The sequence below is a fragment of the Leucopleurus acutus genome (genome assembly GCF_964270905.1).
Source record: "Leucopleurus acutus genome assembly, chromosome: 14".
NCBI classification, from domain to species: Eukaryota; Metazoa; Chordata; class Mammalia; order Artiodactyla; family Delphinidae; genus Leucopleurus; species Leucopleurus acutus.
Genome location: NC_139156.1, coordinates 31,124,533 through 31,142,993, shown reverse-complemented (window position 1 = coordinate 31,142,993; position 18,461 = coordinate 31,124,533). Strand labels below are relative to the sequence as shown.

General features: G+C 47.4%; 1 protein-coding gene across 1 annotated transcript in view; it reads right to left on the bottom strand.

Annotated features, from left to right (window-relative positions):
• The window catches only part of TLL2 (tolloid like 2), a gene marked incomplete at both ends in the record, with an annotated part of 128,531 nt that overhangs the window by 83,440 nt on the left and 26,630 nt on the right, over window positions 1–18,461 (bottom strand). Inside the window, one exon of the mRNA XM_082854393.1 lies at window positions 14,590–14,700. Coding sequence (XP_082710519.1) covers window positions 14,590–14,700 — 111 coding nt within the window. The remainder of the gene's footprint in view (window positions 1–14,589; window positions 14,701–18,461) is intronic.

Genomic DNA, 18,461 nt, shown 5'->3' with positions numbered 1-18,461 from the left:
GTCTTATTAAAGGACACTAAGAGAAATAAGATGACCAGACGCAGAATGAGATTCCACTGGCACCCCCACCACCTTCACCACCTTCTCTCTCTGGATCTCTTTGGAAACCACAGAAATAATGACCCACAGACCTCAGTGTAAATGGCCCCAGAAGAAATGTGACTCTGTCCGGGCCATCCAGCACTTCAGCCACAGGTTAGCATGATGCGGGGAGTCTCATCCCAAACTCACTCCGCAGAGCCACCCCTTGAACTGCGTCTCCAGCTCTCCCAGTCCAGCCCCCTTGTCACCGGTGTCCAGTGTCTACATCTTTCACGCGGCTCTGGGGCAGGGGGCGGTCTGACCTTTCTCAACCTCTTCTCTCCAGCCCACTGTTTGTTGTTGTTTTCGAAGATGGGACAAAGGGAGGCCACAGCCACATTGCTGCCAACACCTGTGGAAGCCCACTGGAAGGTCTCTAGAAGGTCTAGTATTAGATACAATTTGAGCAGACTGTTCTAAAGTTCCACAAGGCATCACATGAAGGGAGGGCTGAAGACACTGCAGGTATCTAATCAGCTGCGCACACAGCAGACACCATGCATCGAGTCCCCATACATTCCTGGATTATCTTTGGCAAAAGAACTGAGAGACTCATTCTTGGCCCTCAGAAAGCTTAAAGTCCAACCCTCCATTCTACAGATAAGGAGTTCTCATGAGGTGAACTGACATGCTGTACAGTGGGTAACTGAAAAGTTGTAGCCCTGGTTTTGTTCGAAAACAATTTAGTTCGTTATCATGCCCAATAAGAAAACACTTGAGTAGTAAATGCATTTGAAACAACGGTCAGTTTCCAGCTGTAACAAAATGCACACATCCAAAAGAGGCCAAGAAAAACAAGCGCAAATTTGCACGAAAACTAAACATGCTATATTAAAAAATTTTAGGGGGTGATTACTTTTTGGATAAACAAATCCTTTATTTTGTCAAAAAGGATTCACCACAGGGTGCTCTTAGGTCAGGGTGGGGAATTATGTTTATATTGAGGCCACTGATGCTAGAACAATCAATTGGAGGGTTGCACAAATAAAAAGACAAAGTATGGTTTATTTCATTTCATTCTGCTTTAGAGATCACCTACTATTTAAATTAAGAACAGAAAACATAGAATCCCATTTAGTAAACACAAACAAAAACATACACAGTTAACAGAGCATGAAAATAGAATCAGATTAAGAAGAAGCAAAGAGTGATGGTCAGGGAGTGAGGCACAATCTTCCTATTGGCCAAAACTGACAGGCGAAGGTTAGATCCTCACCTGAAACATCCCCAGCTCTCATGAGGCTGTGTTCCCAAATTCCAGGGATTAAGATGGCTAATGGGAACTCATAAAGTATTTTCCCATGAAAATAATATAAATGGCAAAGTGGGTGTGAGGTTACCAGGCTTGACCTCAAGACTAGGTTAACTCCAAAGGGAGCTACTTCCACATCTCCACATGTGGGAGGTCAGTTCACTCACCCATCCTCTCCACTGACCAGAGGCTGCCCCATCCTTCATTCCTCTCTCAAGCCACAGACACAGACCATTATCAGTTCCTTTCTTCCTCCTGCCTCCCTGGGGCACTGATCAGCTCACTTTATATACTCCTTCCCTTGGCAATTTCTTCCACTCTTAGGGCTTCTTCGGTACCCTTATGTAGGCGGGTACCACAAGCTTTCGGTGGGGGACACTTGAGAAGAGGGATCATGATACAACTCACACATGGTGGTCATGATGGGTCAGGCGCAAGAAGAAGAGAAAAAGCAAAAAAGAGATTCTCTGTGGCCCCTGAGAGAAGAAGCCAGCCTTGTTCTTTTCTCTTCAGTCTCTAGTCAAGTCCCCAACAGGCCAGTTCTTCTGCTTCTGTCCTTGGATGGCCATGAGAATATATTCTTAAATAAACTCTTTTATCGACCTATCTTGAGTACGATTCTGTATCTCAAAACCAAAAGAACCTTGCCTAGAATGTCAGGCGCTAAACTCTTATTTGTCCTGGTTTCTCAAGCTAATCTTCCAGTTTTGACTCAGGCCCATTGGCAGGGGCGGGGGGCAGGGTAGCTGGAATAACGGCTCCCTGGATGGATGGCCAAGGGTGGTCACTGCCCCTCCCCCACCTGGCTCTGCACCCTGTTGTGCCTCCAAATGGACTCCCAGCCCAGTTTCTCCAAATTCTGACAAATGTAGTCATAATAAAAAATCAACCTAAAGGTGAATTTACTTTTCCCAACGCTTCAAGTTCACAGTGAATTCTGGCTTCAATCCAAGGTGTAATCAGCCTCTGAATGAGGTCCCAGGGAACCAGATGATAGAATCCTTATGTTGCATTCTTTTTTCCTTCCCAAAGAGCAGTTGTGCACTTTATCAGATGCCTCTTTATCATCTCAAATCATCTTACTAAACTGAAAATTTTATGAGCGGAATAACTGTCAGGCGTCACCCGGTTCCTGTACCCCAGCCCTCCTCTTCTCCAGCTGCTGACTGCTGTCTGCACGCACAGCCAGCCCTGTCCTCGGGTGGGGAGATTTAAGGATTTGGGGCTCAACACTCGAGGGTCACAGCAGCACATCATCTTTGGCTCCGATTTTGATCTGAGGGATTCTGCTTAATTTCAGACCTTTGTCCCCATCTTGTTCTCTCAGGCCAAGCCTCTGACTTCTTGTCCTTAATACCCACTTCACGGAAGAATCAGGGGTCCTTGCCTTGTTCTTCTGAGCTCCCAGCACAGCACTGGAACTCTCTGTGAGTTCTATTAAAGGCCTCTCTGATGTTATTTGCCTGGGTCTCTGGCCTCACACAAACATTCCTGCCTCCCATCAGGCCCTGTGTCCCAAACTGGACACCCAACACCAACTTCTGCCTGGATGACAACTGTTACCTGGGGCTTTCTATCCAGGTGTGAGTTCTGCCCACTGGACCATGTCTCCTCTGGGAGGTCGGTGGGGCTCCACACCAGCAGGGTCACAGGTCCTCCCCCACCACAGCCTGCCCCATTCCTCCAGTACTGCCAAAGCATGACCATAATCACTTCCATCATTAAAACTCCATCTCCGGGCTTCCCTGGTGGCGCAGTGGTTGAGTGTCCGCCTGCCGATGCAGGAGACGCGGGTTCGTGCCCCGGTCCGGGAAGATCCCACATGCCGCGGAGCGGCTGAGCCTGTGAGCCATGGCCACTGAGCCTGCACGTCCGTAGCCTGTGCTCCACAACGGGAGATGCCACAACAGTGAGAGGCCCGTGTACCGCAAAAAAAAAACAAAAACAAAACAAAACAAAAAAACCCTCCATCTCCTTAATGGCAGAAGAAAAAAGTGGGTACGGCTGTATCCTTGGTGCTGCGCACAGAAGAGGTCCCAATTAGCATCTGTTGCTTGAAGGAAGGAAAGAGGGAGAGGCAGGAGAGAGAGGGAAAAGGACAGTAATCAAGAAGGTGGTGTGAGAGGGTCAGCAGAACTGACACAAGGGGAGTGTAGGTCATGCCAGAGGAGCAGTGTAGCCATCAAGATGAAGTTCTAGACCATGGGAGCCAAGGTGAACTGCCACGGGAGGGGCAGGGGTGAAATGGAGCCGTCAACGGTGGGGCGGGGGGAGTGGGCGCAGGTCTGTGAAGAAAAGGGCTGAGCAGAGCCCTGGAGGAGTGAGCAGGAAGGCCAGCACCCCCTCTCTGCCTTGGAAAAGACCTAACAACCACACCTGGGGTTCTGTCCGAAGGGCTCAGTAAAGACAAGCTATTGACCATGTGGCCAAAGAATGCCCCTTTCAGACATTCCCTGCAAGGTGATCTGGGCTTGCCCAGCCCAAGTGCATCACCCCTGAGCATAAGCCTTTCTTCCATTGCAGGCTCCCACTCTAAGCATCACACATTCAAACAAACAGGGGAGCAGAGGGGCAAGGAGGACATCATGCACTCCTGAGACTCCATCCTCAACTCACAAGGGTTTCTCTGGTGCTGTCGCTGTGCCCAGGCTGATGCTGGAACTAAAGAGGGAGGGCCAAGGCCAAACAAAGACAAGTCACAGCTGTTGACAGTCTGGTGGATGCAGCAAGGCACACACTGAATGGCAACCTGAGATGACAGAGGGCGGGATGAAGTGCAGCCCCAGAAGTGAGTAGAACTTGCCCATGTCTTCTACCAACACCTCTCAAAGGTAGTCGTGGGGGGACTAAGTCTTCACAGCTCAAGACAACAGGGTTAGTGGTGATGCCAGCATCTATTTCCAGAAGGAATGGAGTGAAGAGGCTAAAAGCAGCCTTTGACATTAGACAGAGTTAGGTCCTAATCTTGGCTCTGCCAATAATTAGTTGTGTGATCAAAGAAAGGTTACTCACCTCTCTGAACACACCTGTAGGTATCAACAGTACCTGCCACATAGAGCTGTTGCTTGAAGATAAATGAGATCAGACTTCCCTGGTGGCACAGTGGTTAAGAATCCACCTGCCAATGCAGGGTACACAGGTTCGATCCCCGGTCCTGGAAGATCCCACATGCCAGAGCAACTAAGCCCATGCGCTGCAACTACTGAGCCTGCACTCTACAGCCCGCGAGCCACAACTACTGAGTTCGTGTGCCCCACTACTGAAGCCTGCGCACCTGGAGCCCGTGTTCTGCAACAAGAGAAGCCACCGCAATGAGAAGCCCATGCACCACAACTAAGAGTAGACCCTGCTCACCACAACTAGAGAAAGACCGCGCGCAGCAACGAAGACCCAACACAGCCAAAAATAAATAAATAAATAAATAAATCTAAAAAAAAAGATTAATGAGCTCATTTAAGACAAAATTAGCACACAACAAATTGTAGTTGTTACTATTCTTTTTGTTGTTGCTATCAAAGAAGAACCAGCATCTAATCAATTCTCAGATCTCTGTTTGGCCAACTTCATGACCTAGAGTTTGACTCAGGAGGACTAGGAAAGGCTTTATGTTGGGGATTGATAGAGATTCCCCATGTGCTGGTGGAATCTAAATCCAAGGATCTGGTCAGGTCACATTGGTGCAGGTCCAGCTCCAGAGACCCCAGGGGGGTGCAGGCAGGGTCCTGCAAAGGAGAAGACTTCCAAGGCATCTAGGAAGTGTGGAGTCTGAGACACAGAGGTGGGCCGGGGAGGAGAGAAGGCAGGACCCAGCACACAGGCAGCCATGCGGCTACTATTTCTTGAGCACCTACGAGGTGTCAGACTCTGGGATGAGTGCTTTACCTCCTACACTTGCCCAATCCCCCCCTCTCCAATCCCATTTTCCAAATAAGGAAGGAGGCTCCCTTACTCCTGCAGTTAGTCAGTACAGGGCCAGGGAGGCCTGCCTGACTCCAGTACCCATGCCTTTCTACACTGCAACTCTAGGATCCAGGATGTCCACGTGAGAACACCTCCAACAGAGTGGAAACAGACAGAAAAAGGGGGCTGTGGACTTGAGGTGCATAACTGGGGATCCACGGAGTAAAATTCTTGAAATTGCAAACAAAATTTTGTGTGTACCTTTTTCGTTTTTCTCGGAGAAGTGCTGAAAATATTCATCAGACTCTCAGAGGGTGTGGGAACCACAAAATGTCAAGTACAATACACCTAGAGAAAAGAAGTCCCCAAAACCTCATTCCAAAGCTCTTGAGGAGACAGTGGAAAGGACGAGTAAGAGTGCCCCCTGACAGCTTCTTGTCCCTCTACTCCAGTGGCCCCAGCGGCAGAGGCCACCAGATCTCACCGAGACGGTGTTCCATGATGTGAGAGAAGACAGCCTTGAACCCAACTAACTGTCTCAGCAAGTCTAACCTGGCATTCATCCGTAATCTCAGGACACTGTCCTTTCTACAGATGTCACAGGGAGCCACCACTGCCCCCACTTCTTCCCTGGACACTGGTCAGTCAGCAGCACTCCCACCACCAATAAAGAAAATTAATGAAAAGACGAAGCCATGTCTACAAAGCCTGGGGAACGTCTCCATGGGAGCAGAGCCAGAAACACCGCAGCCTGTCGATCGGTCTGCTCAAAGCAGCCCCACTCGTGAGTTCTCTCAAGGGCCTCAAAGCTAAAAACATGTTGGGGACAGAGATGTTGGGTCCCTTTTAGACCTCAAACCTTGGAAGGCAGGACCCAGAAACCCGTGTAGTACATGAGGGTCTCTCACGGGTGCGTTTTAGCCTTTTGTGCCTAAATTTAGTCCCTCGATGCCCAATGGCCTTTGCGTCCCCTCTTTTCTCCAGCCTGAAACACCAGCGTTCAAATCCAGGTGCAGGTAGTCATTCCGTTGGATATGGTTTCAGGAGACCCTCTCTTCAGAGGGGACACTGAGACCAGGTGACGGTAGCATGTGCCCCTCCAAGTCACAGACAGCATAGGAAAAGGAACTCAAGGAGTTGAAGACTCTGTGGGGTCCATCTCTGAGTGATGAGGCCCAGGGAGAGGAGGCAAGTTAGCCAAACGAACGTCTTCGACTCTCTCCTGCTAATTTATTATTTTGAACTCAAATGCACAAACTCTTAGGCTTATGTGGATGCCCTACACAGACGGCAGGAGTTTAGACTAAGGTTGGTTTCTTAAATAGAGGTGGACACGGCCCAGTGGCTCAGAATAGACAAGACGGGAAACATCAGCTTCCATCAGAGCCAATAAGCAATGAAAGCCATTTCCCCTTCCAGAGTCTTCATTACAAAGAGCAAGAAATCAGATCCCTTACCCGGAGGGAGATAACTGCAAGATGAGGTTTCCTCTCCAAGTTTCCAGACATTTGCAAAGATGAGAATGTCCAACTTTGCTTCCAGGACTCTTTAGGGAAGAAATAAAAAACCAAAAAGTCCCCAAACATCAACCACACGGGGCTTTCCTCCACACCTTGTGTGGTTAGGGGGTGAGGTGTCCCAGAACTCAGAAATGGGGGTGTCAGGTTCTGCACCACCACATCGAAGAGGATGCAGGAGGATGGGAGAGTGTGTGTGTGCCTGCTCTTGTATCTGTGTGTGTGTCCAGCTAAGTACTTCCTTCACTACACAGCTAATCCGATTAGCAGCTTTAGGAAACTCGGCAATGTTAATTCAAGGGCCCCATTCATAGAACAGCTTGGCCCATGCCTGCCCAGAACTCCCATTCTTCTCACTGCAAATAAAATGCACACAGAAGGACTTTCTCTCCCTGAAGAATGCGCTCTTGCCTCCTTGCCCCCAAGCACATCCAAAAGGCTGCTGCCACTTCCTCTGGAGGCTCTCACGGCAGGGGAACGGGACTGTCTGAAAATGGGGGGAAAATAGCGCTCTCTCCATCTGAGGCAAAAAACAAGGTTAATTTTAACAGCGCTGTCAACCCAGGTGGACTCCCAAGCTGGCAGCTGTGCTGACTAAAGAGGTATCATGAATCCCACCAGATGTAGGGCCCTGGGTGAGCCTTAGGCTGTCCGTGGACCTTCAGTTCTTTTTCTGTAGAATGGGGACTTGGAGCAGAGGGCAGAGCTGGAACAGAAGGCTGGAAGGAAGGACACTCGGGGCCTGTAGACACGACGTCACTGCGTTTGGCAGGAGGCTGAGGGGCGGGAAGGGAGCCGGATATGTAAGTTGTGGATAAAGCGTGGAGGGCCTTGGGGGCCAGATAAGGAATGTTTCTGATAAGTGATAGGCAGCCATGGAAGGGTTTTAGAAAACACAGTGGGTATCAGTTATCTAGGGCTGCCGCAACAAGTTACCACAGAGGTGGAGGCTTAAAAACAGAAATCCGTCCTCTCTCAGTTCTGAAGGCTAGAAGCCTGAAGTCAAGGTGTTGGCAGGGCCGCGCTCCCTCTGCAGGCTCTGCAAGAGTCCTTCCTTGCCTCTTCCTAGTCTGTGGCAGCTCCCGGCAATCCTTGGTGCCCCCTGGCTTATGGCTGCATCATTCCAGCCTCTGCCTCTCTCTTTCACGTGGCCTTCCTCTGTGTGTCTCTCTGAGTCCTCTCCTCTTCTTATAAGGACTCCGGTCATTGGATTTAGGGCACCCCTAAATCCAGGCTGATCTCAAGATCCTTAACTAATTAGATGTGCAAAGACTCTATTTCCAAATGAGGTCACATTCTGGGGTTCAAGTAGACATAAATTTGGGGGGGACACTATTCAACCCAATACGGTGGTTGCAAGGTCAGGTCCAGGAAGATCACCTGGAAGCAGGATGCGGAAGCAGAGACTGGAGGCAGGGAGACTGATCGGAAGTAATCACCACGAGCCCGGGGTCCTAAGTGAACAGCGAGGATGCTCCCTACTGGGGGCCCGAGAGCTCTCAGAGGCTTTTTTTCTGTGGCCAGCACAGCACCCTGAGTGGGCTCTCATACCAACCCGGGCACAAGGTCTTTGCTCGCTTCCTGGTCCAGAAAGACTCCAGCTACTTTCCCAGGGCTGGCAAAGGAATGACTGCATGCACCTCTGTTGTTTTCCATTCCTTCCACCTGGCAACATGGCAGATGGGTTGGTACAATGGAGGACACAGCCTAGGAGATGGGAAACCTGGGTTCTCGTTCTGTTTCTTCCACTGACTGAATGTGGGACATTGGGCACATCTATGAAACGAGGGAGACTAGATCACTTCTAAGGCAATGACATCGTTTCATTCTGCAACCAGGAAAGCAGCTTCAAGTTCACTGGATAAACCAGGGAAAGGAGGCATCTGGGGCTGCATTGCATCCCATCCACCTCCTTCCCACGCCACCACCCAAAAAACCAGGGGCAATTACCAAAGCTTGGAAATGAAATAACCGATATCTAAGAACGCATCCTTTCACACATGTGGAAGTAGAAAGAGCAGATAAAGGTGTGGTTCCTTTTAAATTTTTTTTTTTTAATCAAAGCAAATGTTTAAAGAACAATAGCACAGTGTTGTTCACAGCATCAACATTTCTAATAGAAAAAAATACTACAGAAAAGAAGGGAAACAACCGTCATGTCCACCTGTATGGATTCATTCGATAAATGGTGGCAGAGTTGCATATTAAATGTGATAGACCTCAAAGTACCACGTGAAAAGATGTCCATGGTGTGGTGTTAAAGACGCAGGTTACACAACAGGGTGTTAAGAAAAATTCGTTTTATGTTTAAAAATATCTGCACATGGCCTGAGCACAGTAAGGCTGGAAGGAATCCAGCAAACAGATCATGATGGGGACCCCCAGGGCTGGGATAAAAGGGGATTTTCACTTTTTACTTTCTACAATTTTGAGCTATTGGACTTTTTTTTTTTTTAACAACTAGCAGTGTTAGTTTAATCAGCAAAAATAATTTAAAATATTCCCATTCTGAAAATAAAATAACTATTTTAGATAGATGCAAAGTACTATTGGCCCTCAGAGAAAATTGATCAGTGTAAGAATCACCTTGCCATAAAAACATAGTGGAAAAAAAAATACATATCTCAAGCTTGGGAAGGAGGAAACACCAGAAAGGTACATGTTTCAAAGGCCTCTTGCCCAAGCCCCCAAAGTTCCCTCCAGCACGTAGCAAATTTCTCCCATTCTCCACTTTAGCCTTAAACCCTCCCAGGTCAGTGTTCTTTCTGCAAATATTACTAATAATAATAATAAGGAAGAGAAGGCAGAGTTGATATTTATTGCACATTTCTTATATGCCAGGCACTGCGCTCAGCACTTTCCACGTATTCTTTCCTTTTCTCTTCACAACATCACTCTGAGGTAAGGATTATTACTATTCCCATTTGACAGATGAAGAAACTGAGGCCCAGCTTGAGGATTCAAGCCCAGACAGTCTGAGACCAAAGCCTGTGATGGTGGCCAGCGCTTTCACTGCCCTCCTGGGAGCAAAGCCCTGTGGGAGTTCTTCACCCCAAGACCCCTGGGAGATGCTCCAGGGCCTGCCAGTCTCTGTCTATCTCTTCCCTCTCCCCTATCCAACAATGCTGGCCAGTGCCTTCTAGAGACAAAGTGCCGGGCCACCTCTGAGGGATCCAAAGTCAAATATATGTGGACTCTGCCCTCTCTCAGCTCACAGGGGAGAAGGAAAAAGAAGACAGGTACTCAGGTTCTTAGACCATGAGGCTGACCATGGCGGTCAACTGCCATGGTGGCTGGCCAAGGCCCAGACTCTCTCTGGGGTCTCTCACTCACATTTGCCAAGCTTGGGTCCCCATGCTGTGCCATGGCAGGTCCCCCAAGGACAGCAGAAGGATTGCTGACAGGACCAACCCTGAGCATTTGTGATGGTGTCCTATGCTGTGCAGGTCTGGAGGTGTGAGTGGGGTCCCCAAGCCAGAGAGACCAAGACCCAAAGGCCTCCTTGGATCCTGCGTGGTCACCCCCCACCCCCTTCCCTGCTTTCCAAATCCATGTGTACCCACACAGAGTGTAAACTGGTACTACCACTTGGGAAATCTGACTGATTCTACTAATAACTTACATATACCCTGTGACCCAGCAATTCCATTCCTGGAAATGAGTGCCGAAGGATATGTACAAGAAAGACAATAGCAGCTTTAGTTATCATAGCCCCAAACTGTCAACTGTCCAAATGGCTGTCAACAGAAGAATGAATAAACCAGGGTACATTCATTCAGGAGAACACTGCAAAAGATGAAAGGACAAACCAGCGCTCCACCCAACAACATGGGGGAATTTCACAGCCACAAAGCTGAGGGAAAGGAGACAGACACAAACACACACTGCATGGTTCCATTCATGCAGGTAAAATGCATCTGCGGGGACTTCCCTGGTGGTGCTGTGGTTAAGAATCTGCCTGCCAGTGCAGGGGACATGGGTTCGATCCCTGGTCTGGGAATATCCCACATGCCGCTGAGCAACTAAGCCCGTGAGCCACAGCTACTGAGCCCGCGTGCTGCAATTACTGAAGCCCGTGTGCCTAGACTCCATGCTCTACAACAAGAGAAGCACTCGCTCTCGCAACTAGAGAAAGCCTGTCCACAGGAATGAAAACCCAACATGACCAAAAAATAAATAAAAAGAAAAATAAAATGCATCTGTGTGGAGAGAGGTCAGACTAGTGGCTGCTGGGGGGTGGGTGCTGGCTGGAAGGAGGCATGAGGGAGTCTCCAGGGGTCTGGAAATGTTCCATCCCTTGGTCTGGGTGGTGGTTACGTGGACATGAACACATGTAAAAGTACATCACACTCTATGTTTGAGCTACGTGAGTTCACTAGTTTTAAGTACTAAAGTAATAGTGCAAAAAGGAAAGTTAAAAAATTAAATCAGGGCTTCCCTGGTGGCGCAGTGGTTGAGAGTCCGCCTGCCGATGCAGGGGACACGGGTTCATGCCCCGGTCTGGGAAGATCCCACATGCCGCAGAGCGGCTGGGCCCGTGAGCCATGGACGCTGAGCCTGCGCGTCCAGAGCCTGTGCTCCACAACGGGAGAGGCCACAACAGTGAGAGGCCTGCGTACCGCAAAAACAAACAAACAAAAAAATATTAAATCACACGAAGTTACAATCAGATCAATTTCTCTAGGCCTCCAGGTAAGAATCTGGCGGGGTGGGGGGAGGGGGGAGCGTATGATGACTTGGAGTGACAGAATTATGAAGAGATGCTGCCTTTTGTTAGACCTCAATTAAGGTTGTGTATACAATGGTGTGAAAAATAATCTGGATTCCAAAACCCCATTTAAAATTCAAATGGACTTTTCAAAACATCCACGAGAGGTCCCCCAAATCCGAAGAAGTGATAATCATAGAGCCAGACACCAAAAACGTGCCTAATCGTTCCTCCCTCCTCCCGACCACTGGTGATGAGGACCCCTGGCCTTGTGACAGCCTTTGCCCTCTTGCCTTCCTCATCCCTACATCCTGTGTGGAGCCTGGCCTAGCTCCTGTAGCTGCTCATGTCCCCATGAGCGGTGGGAGGCACCCCCCACTCTGGGCACAGCCCTACCACCCCCCCAGAAAGAGGGAACCAACCACTGGACAAGAAGGAAGCATGTAACCTCCTTAGTGTAGGTTGCCATCCCAGTTCCCACCCCAAGAAGGACGACTCCCTCGGTCTGGAATGTCCTTCTCTACCCTCTGACTCCTTCTTCTCCAGCCTGGGAAACCCCTCCACCTCCCCAGGACCCCCTCCTCTGGGAGGCCTTTCTGGCTCTCCCCACAGCAATGGTCCCAGTTCTTCTTAGTGCCCTCCACTCCCACTGCGCTTCCTGGGACACCCCACCTCCACCTCTCACTCTTTACCCTTTTTGGTTTCCGCATCTATTTCCTCCAATAGCTGGTAAGTCCTTAAAAAGAGAAACCTCAGGGCTTCCCTGGTGGCTCAGTGGTTGAGAGTCCGCCTGCCGATGCAGGGGACACGGGTTCATGCCCCGTTCCGGGAAGATCCCACATGCCGCGGAGTGGCTAGGCCCATGAGCCATGGCCGCTGAGCCTGTGCGTCCAGAGCCTGTGCTCCGCAGCAGGAGAGGCCACAGCAGGGAGAGGCCCGCGTACCGTAAAAAAAAAAAAAAAAAAAGAGAAACCTCAGTCTATACCATCTCAGGGTCTGGCACAAGACCTGGCACAAAGTGAACACTCCATAGAGGTTTCAATGAATAAGTGAGTGAGTGAGTGAGTGAATGAATGAATTGGGACCACATCCAGAAACATGAATACAATATATTCTCCTTCCCTCCCAAGTGGATACAGATCGCAGGGCCTTTTGTGCCAGGAAATACTGAAATGAAGAATTGGTGAATTAGTTCTGGTGGAATCTTGGAGCCTTGCAAGACACTCAGGGATGGGGGGCTTTGGGGATGTACTTGGAATCCACCAGGTTCATCAGCAGAGGGAAAGGGGTTGCCTTGACAACCCCTCTCCCATCATCACCACCAGCAAGCCGCATGGTGAGGCTGCCCAAGCAACCAGCGCGGAGCCCAGCAGCTGGTGGGCTGTGGAGAGCAGCGGGAGAGGGGGCTCCACCAAGACTCCCCCAAGCCAAAGATGAGCACATCACGCTCTTATTCAGAAACCTTGGGCAGGACCCCTGCCACCCACAGGGGAGAGCTCCAGCTCATCAGCGCAACAGGCACCAGGGGAGTTGCCTCCTACTCTGGGCACATTCCCACCCACCCCGCCAACAGGCACCTTCATCGTCTACCCCAGCAACTTCTCCTGGTGCTTCTCTCTACGATAGCCCCCCGCAAGAGCCACCCTCCAGTGACCCACACCTTTCCCCTGTTCCTCAACTTAAGACAGCCCCTCTCGTACTCCCTGCCTCTGCACACAGTTTCTCCTCTGCTGAAATATCTTTTCTTGATTCTTTCCCTAAGGAACTCCTACTCATCCTTCAAGACACAAAGCAAGAGTGCCCATTCCCATGATGCCTTTCTTGGCCCATCTTCTTCCCACTGCTCTTGATTCATTGTAGCTCGTGTCATGAGGAATTACAGTTTATCTATCTACACTTCAGTCTCATTCCTCCGGACTGGGGTGCTTAGCGATAACATCTGCCTTTGCCTGAGAACATGCCATGTGCTAGGCACAAGGTTAGCCTGTTACTTTTGGAGTCGATCCTCCCAACCCCTGCTGAAGTGAGTGCTGGTTTCATCCCCATTTTACAGATAGGAAGACTGAACTTTGGAGACGTTAGCAAGCTTGTCCACCCTGTCTGCCTGGCGTGAAAGGTCTCCTTGAAGTCAGAGGTCACATCTTATTCCTCTTTCTCTCACCAGCACCGCATTAGATCCGTGATAGGTACTAAAAAAGGGGGGTGGTGTATAAACTTCAGTTATACAAGATGAATGTTCTGGAGATCTGCTGTATCACATCACGCTTGTAGCTTATGGTACTGTATTGTACACTTAAAATTTTGTTAAGACAGTAGATCTCATGTTAAGTGTTCTTACCACAATTTTTTAAAATCCTCGAGAGAAAGGAAGGGAGGGTGGGTGGAGGGGTGGCAGGTAGCAGAGACAGTGTAGCATGAGGCACACAAGAGCCTTGGTCACCAAATAATAAGCCACACAGCCTATCAGCTCCCACAGCTCAGTGCCTGGGGCTGCTTCTGAGAATGGAGATTCCACAGAGGGGAGGCATCTGAGCCCAGCAGGCAGGGAGGTGAGGAGAAATCAGGAGACCAGTCTCATTACTATTCACCCCAAGGTGAAGGCAAGGAGGAAAAGTAATCAAAGGAGAAGAGTAATCAAAGTCTGACACCCAATCTGTGTTTCCTGCCCCCAGGGGATTGTCACCTGGTTTGTAGGCCAAACAAGTGCACGATACCACCCCGCCCCGGCCCCAGGCAAGCATCTTCCCACTGCTAATCAGTATCAGCATCACCATCAGATGTGCCCATCCAGGAATACATGGAGCCCATCCAGGAATACTCTCCATTTGGGAAGTTCTGGACCCTGAGGCCAGAGTCCTGAGAACCTATGTTGAGTTCAGCTCTGAACTCTGAGCTCAGGGTTGAATCTTTGGATAAAGACTCTAATGAAGATTTTCTTAGAAGGATAAGCAAACTTGGAGGCTCCAGCTTCACAGCCTGCAACAGACAAGGGGTGACCCCTCTGGTTTTCCATTGACAGGTGGGCACTGGACTGACAGGTCAAATACCTATGACTCGTGGTCCACATCGCCCCGTGCTGGAGCCCCTGACCCTTCTCTCCAGGGCAGGGGTGAAGGGGACGCAGTACTTACCCGTGCTGTGTCCTGTTTCCTCCACTGACTCCTTGATCCAGTCACGGGTTTGGTTGATGTGAAATAACTTCAGGTCCTCTTCATCTAAGGCAATGTCTCCCCAAAAGACAGCTGGGAAGAAAAAACAGAAATGGATCAGTTTAAGCTGGAGATCAAGGAATGAATTTACTAGTGGTCCAGAGGGTATTGGAAACTGAGTAGTAAACTCTAGAAAAGATAGTCCATCCAGTCAAATTTCTTCCTGAGCCTAAGAGATAGGACTGGTAGAAAAAGAACAACGGATAATAAATCTGTGCATCAAAGCCACAGGGCTGGGGACAACCACAATAAAGGTCAAAGGCCTAGGTCTGTAAGGTATTTTGAAAGGTCACCCTGTCTTACTGTCACTGTAGGCAGCTGTGGGCAAAACCACCACACAATGACAGCTGTTTCTCCCTTCTTCAGAGTTTTCAGGATATTTTTTTAAAAAGCATAATATAATAAATGATACTAATGTTCATAATATTTGCTTCCCTTCCCTGGGAAAAGATTCTATTTCCCTTCCCCATTGATGTCAGGATTGGCCACTTCACCTGTTCTGGCTAATCAAATGTGAGAAGGAGCTTTAAGAGCTAGTGTATGATTCACCACATCCTCGTTCCCTCTCCCAGAGGAAAAGCAGTGGCTTAGATAGGGGTGACTCTAAAACCCTAAGTTCTGGAGTAAATATGATATGGAACAGAGGGATGGCTGATTAGGATGGATATGTAACATGAATGAGGAAAATAGAAACCATTATTTTTATAAGTACCTGAGATTTGGGGCTATTTGTTACTGCAGCACAACCTCTTTACCCTGACTAATACAGAAATTGCTATCGGAAGTGGTATGTTTCTTGGTAACAAAAATCCATTGTCTTTGGGCCAGGTAGTGGGTATCAAGGAAACTATTACTGAAAGCTGGAAGAAGGCAATCAATATTACACAGTGATGAAGTATTTGGTAAAACTATTGTCTGCATTAACTTGGAAGACAGATGATGAACTAAATGAGCTTATGGCTTTAAGTGAAGAGATGGGGAGTCAGAATGTCAATAGCACATCTTGGTTACCATTAGCTGTGTTTGACAAGATACTACAAGAAAGATAAGGGCTTTAAAAAGAACTGGGCATGGAGGCATCATGCTCCCTGATTTCAAACTATATTACAAAGTGGTAATAATTAAAACAGTATGGTATTGGCATAAAAACAGATACATTGATCAATGGAACCAAATAGAGAGCCCAGAAATAAACCCATGCTTATATGGTCAATTAATTTATGAGAGAGAAGCCAAAAATATACAATGGGGAAAGGACAGTCTCTTCAATAAATGATGTTGAGAAAATTGGAGCCACATACAAAAGAAAAAAACTGGACCACTATCTTATACCATACACAAAAATTAACTCAAAATGGATTAAAGACTTGGACATAAGACCTGAAATCATAAAACTGCTAGAAGAAAACATAGGCAGTAAGCTCCTTGACATAAGTCTTGACAATGATTTTTTTGAATATGACATAGAAAAGCAAAAGCAACAAAATCAAAAATAAATAGGCGAGGACTTCCCTGGTGGTGCAGTGGTTGAGAGTCCACCTGCCAATGCAGGGGACATGGGTTCGAGCCCTGCTCTGGGAAGATCCCACGTGTCATGGAGCAACTAAGCCCATGTGCCACAACTACTGAGCCTGCCCTCTAGAGACCGCAAGCCACAACTATTGAGCCCACATGCCACAACTGCTGAAGCCCATGCGCCTAGAGCCCGTGCTCCGCAACAAGAGAAGCCACCCTGATGAGAGGCCTGCACACCACAACGAAGAGTAGCCCCTGCTCGCCGCAACTAGAGAAAGCCCACGCACAGCAACGAAGACCCAATGCAACCAAAAATAAATAAATAAAGTAAAATTTTAAATAAATAAATAAGTGAGACTATATCAAACTAAAAGTCTTCTGCATTGAGAGGAAACCATCGACAAAAATGAAAAGGCAACTTACAGAATGGGAGAAATTATTTGCAAACCATATTCTGATAAAGGGTTAATATCCAAAATATATACAGAACTCATACAACTCAATAGCAAAAAACAAACAATCCAATTAAAAAATGAGCAGAAGACCTGAAGACACATTTTTTCCAAAGACATACAGATGACCAATAGGTACATGAAAAGAGGCTCCACATCATTAATCATCAGGGAAATGCAAAACCACAGTGAAATATCGTCTCATACCTGTTAGAATGGCTGTTATGAAAACGACTAGAAAAGCAAGTGTTGGCAAAGTTGTGAGGAAAAAGGAATCCTTATGCACTGTTGGTGGGAATGTAAATTGGTGCGGCCACTATGGAAAACAGAATGGCGGTTTCTCAAAAAATGAAAAATAGAACTATCATGTGATCCAGCAGTTCCACTTCTGAGTACTTATCTAAAGAAAACGAAAATACTAATTTGAAGCAAAATCTGTACCCCCATGTTCACTGCAGCATTATTTACAATAGCCAAGATATGGAAACAACGTAAAGTGTCCATATTATTCAGCCATAAAAAACCCAAAACCTTGCCATTTGCAACAACATGGATGAATGTTGAGGGCATTATACTAAGTGAAATATGTGTATCTATATCTATATCTATATAGATATTTCATATATATATGAAATAGGTGAAGAGAAATAGGTGGAAGAAATAGGTGAACTCTTTGTTTTATTGCTGTTTAAATAAATTGAATTTTTTAAAAAAAGAATTGAGCAATTTATAGTGGGAATGAAAAGGAATGGAGAGAGTCCAGAAATTCAGGGACTTGAGGAGTTGGAAGAGCCAATCTATTCTCATCGCTAAACAGTAAAACAAAAACTGAGAAGGCCTTTAAGTAACAAAGACTGATTAAAACTCAGGCTTATGGTGTAGAGAATTGGGAAACCTCATACATTGCTAGTAGGGATGTAAAATGGTATACTCCCTAGGGAAAGCTACTTGGCATTTTCCTAAAAAGTTAAACTTATCACAAGATCCAGCAATTCCACTCCTAGATATCTTCCCAAAAGAAATGAAAACACAGGTCCACACAAAGACATATACTCAAATGTTAACAGCAGGCTTATTAATGATTGCCCCAAACTTGAACACAACCTAAACGTCTATCAACTGTTGAATGGATAAACAAATGTGATCTCTCTATACGATGGAAAACCACCTAGCAATTAAAAAGAGCAAACTATTGACACACGCTACAACATGTATGAATCTCAAAAACATCATGCTAAGTGAAAGAAGCAAGATGCAGAAGACTACATATTATATGATTCCATTTATATGAAACGTCTAGAAAGGCAAGTTTATAGAGCTAGAAAGGTTAGTGACTGCCTATGGCTGGGGGCGGGAATGAGACTTGACTATAAGTGACCATGAAGGAACTCTTCCAGGTGGTAGCAGTGTTCTAAAACTGGATTGTGGTGATGGTTGCACAACTTCAAATTTGCTTAAATCTTTGAAATGTACACTTATTTTCACCTTGTTGAAATGTGTAACAAAGCTGGCTCAGCCAAAGATGGTTTCTAGCTGCCGGTCCTGAGCCCCTCCCACCTTCCTGAAGACTTCGCACAAGTTCACAATACAGTGCGATCTCTTCCTCAAAGAAAAAATGTCTGTGTCAATGACGGTATTCACAGTGGTAGATAATCAGGAACACTTCTCACATTCTGAGAGCAGAAAGAGAAGCAAGAGGGCAGATGGAGAAGGGAGTAGATTAACAGGACCTGGGAAGACTCCAATGAGCCACGGAAGTGCTCAAACTTTTGTGCTCGTGTATTCCCAAATAATTTTTAAAAACCACATATCCTTATGTATATTGTG